Genomic DNA, 11,776 nt, shown 5'->3' with positions numbered 1-11,776 from the left:
AACGCAACTGTTTACATCCCGGATGGCTGTTCTTACATAAGTCGCTGAAACTGCGGGTTTTTTTGTGGGCTTTTTTGTTTGGTTTTTTTGTTCAGGCTGCACCGCAGCTCGTGTCGCTGGGAACGAGTCTGCGGTAACAGTGCGGCGGCGGCGGGGAGGTAAACGGTGAGGTATTTCTCCCTATCTATAGGTGGCGACGGGGAGGCAGCTCGATTTGAGATGCCACGGGCTCGGGAACCTGAGACGGAATGGTACAACGGGAGGGCGGCTCGTTTTGTCTCGGCGAGGAGCGGGAGCTGTGTAAACCAGACTGGGTGGAGCAACGCACCGCCCGCCCCATCCATCGCGCAGACGGCCTTGTGTCCCGTTCGCCTGGAGCTTGGAGAGAGACTACTGTACTGAAAAGTCTGGCGGATAGAGGGAGCGAGAGAGAGCGAGAGAGGGGGCCGGTCTATGGGAGGGACTAGCGCAGAGGGGGGAATCGGAAGGAGGAGGGGGCGAGGAGGAGGAGGCGGCACGGTTTGCTGTTTCTCCAGTCTCTTTCCCCTGTCTTTGTCTCACACACTCTTTTGTTAGCCATGCCTAGCCTGCTGGTTTTAGCAGGGATCATGGAGAAAAACGGGGGCTATGCCGGGGATCTGGCCGGCTCCGGCTTCGGAGGCGACGGTCTCCTCGTGCCGCCCGACGAGGAGGAAGACGACTCCCGTGCCCTCAGGGTCGCGCTGGGCCAGTTGTCTCTGCTGGGGCTCGGGGGGGAAGGCGAGGACGGCGGCGGCGGAGCCCCGACAACGGGAGTGCAGGACCGGAGCAACAATAACAACAACCACCACAACCACACGAACAACGTTGGCGGCGGCGGGGACGCGGCGATCCTGCAAGGGAAGAGCAAGTTGTGCGCCCTGTACGAGAGCTCCTCAAGTGAGACGAAGGGACGAGGCTGCAACATAACAGAATGCGTCCCAGTGCCCAGCTCTGAACATGTGGCCGAAATAGTGGGGAGACAAGGTAAACCGCTGGCTTGCATATTATCCCCCCCCCCCCCCCTCCAAACTTGTGCTTTTATCCCACTAACAGTGCTGCAGTGGTTTCCCGTGTGCTTTGTTTGTGTGTTTGTTCTCTAACTGTTACCTGGTGTTATTTGACAAAGAAAAGGGAGTGGTGTGTGTGTGTGTGCTCGCGTGTTTTTTTTTTTAGTACTCCCCCGAGACATCAGCCTCCCACTTTTTTTTTTTTTTCCTCCTGCTAGCAAGTTCTCGTGGTCTCATCATTGCGCTCCTCACATAGAGACGAGTCGCTTACTGTTTATTTATTTATTTGTGTGTTTTTTGGAGTGTTTTTTGTGCCCCGTCCCTCCTCTCCTGGGCGAATTATTCTACATCCACGCCATCAATGTCAGCGCACACACGCGCGCACACACACACACACACAGAGTGTGGAGAGCACTTGCTTCCTTTGTCGTCTGAGACGCGCCAGACTGTTCAAAAAAAGGCAACGTGCGGCTGGAGAGAGAGGGCGAGGGAGAGAGGAATGTCTTCCACTTTGAATCGACGGCTTAGAAAATACACCAAATATACACATTTAAAGTCTCAGCGGCGGGGAGATGTTCAGCCTCTCGCTCCAAATGTATTCCGCTGGTTGTTTTTGTGTTGCGCACTGCCCCGGTGACACAATTGGACAATGGAAGCGTGGTCCGCGTGTGTGTTTTTTTGTTGTTTGTTATCAAATGAGGCGAGTTGGGAAGTTCAATTCCAGACACGTTACGGATTCTACCCGTTTTTCTTACAGTTGGAGGTTGTTTTTCATTATTATTATGGAACAAAGACCCGAAGTTGAATGACAGCAGCTGTCAAACAAAGGTGTGAAAGTCGGTGGGGGGGGGGGGGGGGGGGGGTAAGGGGAGGGGCACGTTAAGACAGTGTTGTTGCTCGGATGGCCTTAAAGGGGGTGACTCAGCGAGAAGTTGCACCAGGAAGGGGGGAGTCCTTTTTTACAACAAACAAACAAAAAAATAATCACAAAAAAATGAATTGTCCTGCTTGTGCCTGTTTGCAGTGACGTTGGTCGGCGATTGTTCACTGTACTTGCCCATATTGACCTATAAGCTGGTTTTTGTTTGTTTTTGAAGCCAGGAGGAGATTCTCCTTGTTCAGCGTGGTGGTGGTGGTGGTGTTTGTGTGGCTGCTGCACCCGTTGTTAGTTGTTGTGATGAACACAAGGGGCGAGAGGGGGCAGGAACGAAAAAAACAAAACAAGGACCGGGATGCAAGGGTAGTATAGCATCTAAAAGCTGAATGGGAGTCACGCCTTGGAGCTGAACACAAGGGGCTCCTCATGAGCCCCACTTCACTGCACACTCTCAATACCACATGGTCGCCTGTCAGGAGAGGGAGAAATAGGGGGGTGGGACCGGGAGAAGTACAAAGACTGCAGGGTGGGTGAGGTACCATCAGCAAATCCTGATTTATCTCGCAACGAAAACAAACCGGTCTCGAATAATGTCACAGGGGGCTTCAGATGGCTCCCGCCCCCCCCTTTTTAACCATTACCTGCTCTTTCTTGCTTCTGCTGTGGGGATGTGGATTTAGTTTGCGCGGCTAAGTGCCCCCTTGTCTCCCATTGCGGCTCCCGTTCTTTACTCTGAAGTGTAAGTTTTGAATTTGAATGGGGTAGCCGGAGGGTGGATCCGGTGTGCAGATAGAGGGCCCTTCTGCCTCGACCGAGAGGAGGTGCTGATTTTGGGGGGGGGGGGGGGATTTGAGACGAGGTGCTTTTGATTCGGGGGCCCCCTTCGTTGTTTGGCGCCACGCTCACACCCACCGTCTCCTGGTTGAATCTGGCAAACGGAGCATCCTGCTGCACGGAGAGGAAGGGTTGGATGTGATCGGAGTCACAGGCGTCGATTCCCCGGAGGTGTCCTCGTGCCATCTTATCTTTAGATCGATGGCGGCTTTGTTTTCAATCACTCCTGCACCCCGGTTCAATAGCTGCAAAATAAATTTGTCTCCGGTGACCTTAATATCTGGCAGCGATTAATTAATCCTCTCCTATTTTGTTTGCAGACAGTTCTTTAATTGAGGCGTTCATTTGGCCTGATTAAAAGGTGCAACGTAGTTTGAGAGAAGGAATCTGGCATTGGCCCTTTGATCCCCCGTGGTAGGAACATGTCTATTAGCCTAATACGAGGCAATGGCCACCAAGGGGATTTTTTGATTTTGGATATGAGCTGAACCCTGAGAGCATAAATATCCTTCTGTCCGTACCTCTGGTCCTCGAGGAGTAACTGTTCCTGAACAAAGTGGGCCTTTTTAGTAGCGTTGGAGCAACATTCGCCTTCAACTTAGGTTGTCTTTGAGCCTTTTGATACTCGCTGCTGTGATTTTCAGATGGGTAATGTGCCGTGTGATCTGAGGCACCTGGAGTCTGGCAAGACGAGCTCAGATTCATCCACGGCACAGACGCCTGCCCTCGTTCCTCCAAAGAAAGGCTCCGGCCTCTTTAAGACACGAGTACGGGCTCCGTTTAAGTCGTCAATAAACGGACGTCCTAATGGGGGAGCCGCCTGAATTTCTGAATGAAAACTGACCCCAGTAATGCCCGATGCATTCTTCACCGGGTGTAATACAAACGGAGCCTCGCCGTGTTCCCTCAAAACGTACCCGACAATCCTCCTAAAGAATTCACTGCATGTACCGTTCTGTCCCATTACGATGTCGGGTCATTTGTCATGAAAACAACATTGACCTGCACTCTCTCACATTGAGGCTCTGCCTTAAAAGCACTTAATAGAGTAAACTATTGCACTCTGATCAGAAACAGGGCGGATGTACAGCAGTAAATGTCCCAAAAAACACGAGCACATGTGGGCTGACTGTAGTGGCTCCTGAGTTCAACGTGAGGTGAAGCAGCGATTGCGTCTGCTGTGGCTCGTACAGCTCATGTCGACGCTGGTTGAAACGTCTGCAACATCCGTGTGTCGGTTAGCGAGGAGTGTGCCTGATTTAGACCGAATAAATAAGTGCATTGAATAGGTAGAAGTGCTGGAAACCTCATAAATCAAGGCAATTACTCGGTGTATCCTTTGCCAGTGAAAAACCTGCAGCACATTAAGATAAACTGGTCTTAATTGGTGAATAAATCAGAGTTTTGGGGATTTCTGTCAGCTCGGGTTGATGGGGAAAGTGTGTTCTCGCCGTTCGACTTGATTGGTGAGTCACAAAATGCAACTGATGTATCATGTTTACCTCTTTTAAAATGTATGTTGTTGACTCTGCAGGTTGCAAGATCAAAGCCCTGCGGGCCAAGACCAACACCTACATCAAAACCCCCGTGAGAGGAGAGGAGCCCGTGTTCCTGATCACTGGCCGGAAGGAGGATGTTGCGCTGGCCCGCCGTGAAATCATCTCCGCCGCGGAGCACTTCTCCATGCTCCGGGCGTCCCGCAACAAGCTGGGGGTGTCCTTTAGCGGCTCCCCGCCCACACCGCTGCCGGGTCAGACCACCATTCAGGTGAGAGTGCCATACCGCGTCGTGGGGCTGGTAGTGGGGCCCAAAGGCTCCACCATCAAGCGCATCCAGCAGCAGACCTGCACTTACATCGTCACGCCCAGCCGAGACCGCGACCCCGTCTTCGAGATCACGGGGTCGCCGAGCAACGCCGAGAGGGCCCGCGAGGAGATCGAAGCGCACATCGCCTTCCGAACGGGAGGCCTGCACGACCACAACAACGAGAACGACTGTCTGGGGCCCAACGGCGGAAGCAGCCCGGCGGGCAGCAGCGGCGGTCTGGAGAGCCGGCTACAGCAGGTGTGGGGTCTGCAGGGGGGCCAGCGCAAGCCTCTCACCAGCAGCTACCGCCAGAACTTCTCAGATGCCATGGTGGGAGGGGGAGGGGGATGCGAGGGCGGGGGAATCTACAGCAAGAGCAACTTCTCCAGCTCCGGAGAGAAGCCGTGCTCTTATTTCGGATCGGAGGGCACCCAGAGCTGGGGCGACCCAGACTACCCCAAACAGGTGGCCTTCTACGCCCAGCAGCGGTCCAAGAGCTTCGGAGGCCTCCCGCTCCCCCTGACCAGACTCTCCCCCGGCTTACCCGAGTCCTGCGGAGGCAACAACAACTCGTCGGTCACCAGCATTGTGTCCGGCTCGCCTCACGCCCAGGCCCGCCGCGCCCACAGTGAGCCCATCTCGGCCGGCGAGGGTTTCCCGGGCCGCCTGCCAGTGCCGGACTCGCCACCGATCACTGTGCGGGACTGCATGACCTGCTTTGAAAGCAAAGTGACGGCCGCCTTGGTGCCCTGTGGCCATAACCTCTTCTGCATGGAGTGTGCCATCCGAATCTGTGAGCTCAACCACCCGGAGTGCCCAGTGTGCCACACCCAGGTCACACAGGCCATCCGAATATTCTCTTAAGGAACCACATCAGTTTTTATCATTAGTTTTGTCAGTGTTTGTTCAATAATTATTTACTGTTATTATGATTATTATTATAATACACACTTTTGTTTTCCAGAAAATTTACAAACAATCAAGCAGATATTTTAGAAGGCACTGCTTGCTTTACTAAAAAGTATAAGAAATATTTTTAAGTTTTTCTTTTATATATATATATGCATATATATTTTATAAAAGTTTTGTTTATAAGAGAAGTATAGTACCTTGCATTTTCAGTTTTTTGACTGCTGCTGTTTTTCATTCATGAATCACAGCGTAGGCAGAGGTAGACAGTAATGTGAACATTTTATTATTCAAATTTTTTATTTTACCATGAAGTGGGTTTATATGGAAGGAAGAAGATGATTGTTGAGATACCCAATCTGCACCTGACTGACCCGGAGAGTCAATGTTGTTATTAGAAGGAGAGAAGAAGAAACACAACCGTAGACTTGTCATTGCACCTTACAATCATCTTGGTCTAAAATAGGATTTTCGCAATCATACCGTAACATTTCGGGAGCGGAGGTGAATTCCGCCTCTTCTCAGTTTTACTGTGATTGTGATTTAATTGGTCCAAAACCGATATTGATTTCAGCAAAATGAAAATGTGAATAGATTGGTTTGAGTCAAAGCCATGTTACCTTTAAACAAAAGACAGCCCCCTGATTTCATCCTTCCACCTGAAAGGATTGACGCTCACAAAAAAGGAATCGGACGTTACATCGTTTATTTATGGTAATGCGTCACATTTTTATTGGTGTCATCATTCACAGCGATGGGTGAAAGTTGCATGAAGTATCAGTGAATTTTTTCTTTTCTTTCCAGTAGCCATTGATTACACTTCGGTCACTGCAGTTTGTTGAAAAGACTCGGCAATGCTCGCTCCTCGTGGCACTTGAAAAGCGTGTGGTTCCTCGGTTGGCTTAAAGCACTGATTTAATTTGTGAGGCCGAAAGCCTTGGAAATCGTCCAGTTGGCTGGTTCTCGATATCTGTCTCCCCCGATGGACTTGTTTCAAAGCCACCTAAACCGCGCTTTATTGTCTTGTGTGGCCATTTCGCTGAACGATATAGGACGCTCAACAAGCGTCTCGCCGAGGTGTGCGCTGTAAATAAAGAGGAGAATTGGTACGCGGACAGAAGCCGAGTAAAACTGTGCACCGTTTCCTGAATCAGCAGCAGACTCCGATTCAAAAAATAGTTGACGCTGTAAAAACACAGAGTCCCAAATCAGTAATCCTTCCTCCAACGGCATTGTGCGTGAGCTCCGAGGGGGCCAGCTGTCTCCCCATGTAATTAGCAAAGCTGTACGGGAGCAGGTGTTTCGTGGCACACTGTAGCTGTGACCCCAAGTCGGAGGTCTGGCCGAGCCCCCTTTTCAGTCTCTTTTCTTTGGGGAGTGGCTTTTGTGTCTCGCCCCTGCTTACAGTTTGATCGTTTGCTTTTTCCGAAGGCCTCTCCGAGCGGGAGCGTATTGTCTGGGCCCGGTAGCGGCGTGGGCTGCGGAGTGCTCGGACACGGCCTGGATCCACTCATTGATAATTAGGCAAATGGGTTGGTCCAGGTGCGGACCGCGTGGGGGGACTCTGGAGCTTGTGTGGGGGGGGGTAAGACAGGGTCCCGCAGCGAGGCCCCCCCTTTTTGTCGCCCCGCCCCAGCCGTTACAAACTCGGTGGGGGCTGGATGGTCTGGATGCAGCTGGGCGAATGGGACCCCCTCCTTCCACTCCCTCTTGCCCCTTCCTCCCCCCTTTTTCGTCTCCTTTGCTGCGGCTCCGAGCTATCCCTACTGGGGAGAGGGGGCCTCTTTTGTCCTAAAACACACACACACAATTTGAAAGACACTAGCTGAATTTGGCAGCGCCTGTGCAATGAGTGGGGGCTTAGGAGAGAAATAAATTATCTACAGTTATCAGGGGATTCCCCAGTTACCTGCTTTCAACGTTAAACTGGCGGTGTACCCGTTTTCCAAATTATATAACTATACGCGCTCACCTACAAAGGAAAAGAGATGATCTTGGTTGTGATCTTGTCACACCGGGTGCAGCATTAACTCCCCCCTCCACTCCCCCACCAGCACCGCCCTGAAATTGTGGCGCGGGGGGGTTCTGTTTGTGTGACTGCGCCGGTGCAGATCGTGTCAGCCCCGCTACTGTATGGGACATCCTGCAGCTGCCCCCTTCGCTATGGACACCCGGGCTTCAGCCAACGGCAGCCCCCCCCCCCCCCCCCCCTTAGCTTTGAGCTTCCAGAATGAAATCAAACAATTGTAATTGACGGGAAAGCAGAGGAAACGCCCCATTTAACCAGCACTCATGCTGAATCAAATTACACACCCTCTGCGTCTGCCTTAGCCCCAGCCTGGGGATTTCTGAGGGCTAGAGGAGAGCGGGTGGGGGTAGGGATTAAAGCTGTTGAATGATAGGAGTGGAGAAGGGGGGGGGGCATTTTAGCTGAAGAAAGAGAGAAGTATGCTCCCCCCCCCCCCCCCCCCCCAAAAAAAAGAAACCGTGCAGATCTTGCAATTGGATTGATCATTGAAGTCGTGCAGAGCTGCTGGCTGTTGTCACATGTGGGCCAGCGGTGACGACAGGGAGCCTCTCAATGACACTCGGCTTCTGTCTCCCAAAAAACAAACATACAACATTTACAGCTCGTGTCTTCCGGGACTCAAAAAGCCCCTCCTTTTTTAAATTTTTACAAAAAAAAAAAAAGAACAACAAACAAAACGTATAAAGCAGACCACTCGCATTACGTGGGGACTGCGGGGGGGGGGGGGGGGGGGGAGCACCGTGAGATCTATCAGATGATCAGATGTAGGAATACAGAATAGTTGAACGGACGGAGGAGTTGCACAGCGCTTTGGCCTCAGCTTTCAATGTCAAATTCAAGGCAGTGTGACTGCTGCTCTTAGTAATTTTGTTATTTTGTTTTCCGCCTTAATATTTTGTATTCAAATATTGCCATTGCTTTGGCATACAAGGTAGCAACTTTCGCCTTTGATAGCACCGCCCCCCCTAAAACAACTTTTAGAAATACTTATTTTTGGAGAAAAGAATGTGAATCAAACTGCGTGGGTGGGGTTGAGAGGGATTCAGGAAATTAGGCTCTTAAAACACTTTACTTCAAATAACAGAGTAAAGCACCTTGTGCCGGAACATTTAATGAATACCAAACCGACCACTGATGGTGAGAGACTTTTCATAGAATTTGAAAGACATGCACATAAGGATTCCCTATCATTTTCTTTTGTGTTATGGTGATTCTTGTTATTCTTAATACTAAAGTAGTGCTAGTGGTGATTTTGGGGGGGGGGGACCTCTCGTCCATTTAGTCAATGCTGAGGACTTGCTTGAGTTTTGCACTGGTTTAATGAAGAGAGGGCTTATTGGAGAGTCTCCCTGTTTAGACGCTGTATACGTTAATGGGTATTGTACTTTATGGGAGAGCACTCTGAACATCTATGTAAATACAGTATGTGTATCAGTTATGAACATCCGGACATTCGCCCGCTTGAAGTGAGGTTTTGGTTACTTTTACACGCCGAGGGTGTCATCGTCAATGTTTTCGCATATGGAATTCAAAATGTCTTCGTGAGTTTTAGGGAGATTAAATCTTTTATATATGCGTCCCGTCATCCTTTTTGACAATAATAGTATATTAGATAGATCCATACATTGAAGAAATATTATTTAAACTGATTAACTTAGTATTCCATCCAAATATATAGATAAGAAATTTAACCAGACACTACTATAAACTGTAATAGTGAATATCCTTTATGAAGCCGCTGATGTATAGATCCAATCCCGAATAAAAAAACAAAAAAAAACTGGTATGAATAGTATGTGTAATAACCCCAAATGAATAAATCTGTTTCTATGTATATTAGGATGAAAAGCAATAATAGGACTATACTGGGACAATAAACAGTCGGTTCTTTAAATAATATTCTATTCAGCAATTGACCTTGATGATTAGGATAATACCGTTGCGTTTCTGTCTCGTATTAAAATTCATTATGGATTCATGCTAGTGTAAAAAAAAAAAGAAGCAGAGATATAATGACTTAGTAACAGTTTCAGGATAAATAATTGTTCTTGTTGTGCTCATCAGGGTCTTAAGTCGTTTGTTCTTTTCTTTACGTTGAATATCAATCAGATCACAGGGTGGGTCGAGACAAACTGAAATGATGAAAGTGCAGATTGCTTGTGACTTGAGAGGAACTCTCGCACAGCCTCCGTCGGAAAGAGTAAAGGAACCACCGAGACCAGAGCTCGAGCACCGAGGTCTCTCGCGAGCAGGGGGAGCCGGTGACTTGGCTTATGACGGACTGACGTCTTGAAGGCTTTGGTCCAGAGATACACACAGCGGTGAGAGGCAGAGGGCGGGACAACACGTCCGTTTAGAAGAGCGTTGATTCGTTACCCCTCAGTGTTCTTTGTCCCGCTACACGCAGGCACACGTGTTACTTACAGCATATCTTTACCGACTAATACGTTTCTCATTTCGTGGCTCTATTTTATACTTGTTTTGCACCTACTTTTTTTTTACCTGTATTGTTTTTAAAAGACAAAAAAGGTCAGACATAGCCAAAGAACAAAACACAAGGAGAGGACTTATCACTTGAGTTAACTTATTTTAGCATAACAAAAAGATCAACTTGGTTTACCCAAAAGTCTTCGAGGCCACGCGATCGATATCTGTGCGATCAAGGCATATCATGTTTCAGTGTTGTAAGATTAGTTTAATACCACAGAGGCGGCGGTAACGGACTTACTTCTCCCCAAAGAGATCGGCTTAAAGCACATCCTGGCACTTACACAGCCCTTTTGAGTTGTGTTTTTTTTTCTTTTCCATTGTCATGGGGTTCGGTTGATGGGAGAACAACTTCATCTTTCTAAAAGAAACTTCTGGAGGAGTTCAGATAAAAAGGGACTCCCCACGTGATTTTAAAAAACAAACTAGACTGGGAAGTGATTGTGCTGACAATGACGAGCCAGTGAACATTCGGGCTGGATTCCTCATTTCTAAGACCGGACCGGGTCGGATGTAAACAAGGTGACAGTGTGACGGTGAACTGAGCAACACTGTGGTTTTAGGTCTGAAGGAGCCGTTGGCTGTACGCTTACGTTTAACTGCATGTTAGTGAAATATAGTACAGTAGGTAAGATTTATCAGAAAAAAACAGTTACGATCGCTTGAAGAACTCATCCGCCTGATACCTGAAGTTTATAAAAAAAAAGCTTTAAGACCTTAAAGTGAACATCGGTTTAAAAAATCATATATTTACCGTGTAGTTTAACTAAGTGATACATAAAGTTGAATTATGATTCTTAAGATTATGCTATGGTGTAAGTTTCATTTGTCCAACTCGCCCAGAATGGAACACGTTTGAGTTGAGCGCAGCAGCGACGGGGCGACTCACAGTGACATTGGATTCATTCAGTTCTTGTTAGTATTATTTACAATATTGTATTAAGCTTACTATTATAGTAATGGTAGAACCTGTTGATGTTTTTCTTCTCTTGATATGAAAAAGGTCTTTATGCATTTATGTAGAATCCCTTTTAAGGAGTGATAGGAAATCCTTATTTTCAATGGATGCACTTAAAGCAATTGTACCAACCTGTCGAAATCCACATTGAGAAAGAAATGCATTTGAATGTAAAGAAAAAACACAAAAACACAAAAAAAAAGACCACTCGACTCAATGCACTCCTTATGCTTATTGTTTGTCAATTTACAAGTGAGCTTTAAGTTTTTGTTTGGAAAGAATTTTGCGACAGGTTTTCAACGTAGACTATATTTGAGTTCTTCCACATACATTTATAGAAAGTAACTTAAAATGAATAAAAAAAAACATATGACAGTTTCTCAGATCTATTTTGCTAACATGGGTTATTATTTCATAGAAAGCAGAGGAAAAAAAACTAAAGTCAGTATCTGGATGTTATTTATGAAAAGCAAAAAAAATAAAAAATGAAGCAAGATATTTATGAGTAACCTCGAGACATTTTGTTTTTTAATTAAGAAGGACAAGAAGTTAATATATTTCTAAACACAGGGAGGTCAGTTTCTACTAATAAGTCAAATGAGAACAGATGTTTAGAAGTTTTATTTATGAAAGTTATGGACGCTCGACTCCTCCGTTTGCTGCATGGAGCGAACGGAGAGAGAGAGCGTTCCCCATGGCTGAAATTTTAACTTCAGGCGTGCACTCCTTCAACACCAGTGCATTCACAATGGAATAATTACAGAAAATAATATAATATTTTTTAGAATTTGGAGATATTTTAGTCACAGAGCATCAATTTTGTGCCTCGATTCTATATTTTTCCAGCA

General features: G+C 47.6%; 1 protein-coding gene across 1 annotated transcript; it reads left to right on the top strand.

Moving 5' to 3' along the window:
* Positions 1–563: 563 nt before the first annotated feature.
* On the top strand, positions 564–5,409 carry mex3a (mex-3 RNA binding family member A; the record flags this gene model as incomplete). Its single annotated transcript, XM_079275956.1, has 2 exons — positions 564–1,005; positions 4,274–5,409. The coding sequence occupies exons 1-2, from the start codon at positions 579–581 to the stop codon at positions 5,407–5,409; spliced, it is 1,563 nt and encodes a 520-aa protein (XP_079132082.1). The 5' UTR covers positions 564–578.
* Positions 5,410–11,776: the final 6,367 nt, after the last annotated feature.

This window comes from Melanostigma gelatinosum (assembly GCF_949748355.1).
Source record: "Melanostigma gelatinosum genome assembly, chromosome: 9".
Lineage (NCBI taxonomy): Eukaryota > Metazoa > Chordata > Actinopteri > Perciformes > Zoarcidae > Melanostigma > Melanostigma gelatinosum.
The sequence above is the reverse complement of the archived record's forward strand: the minus strand, read 5'-3'. Positions and strand labels throughout refer to the sequence as shown.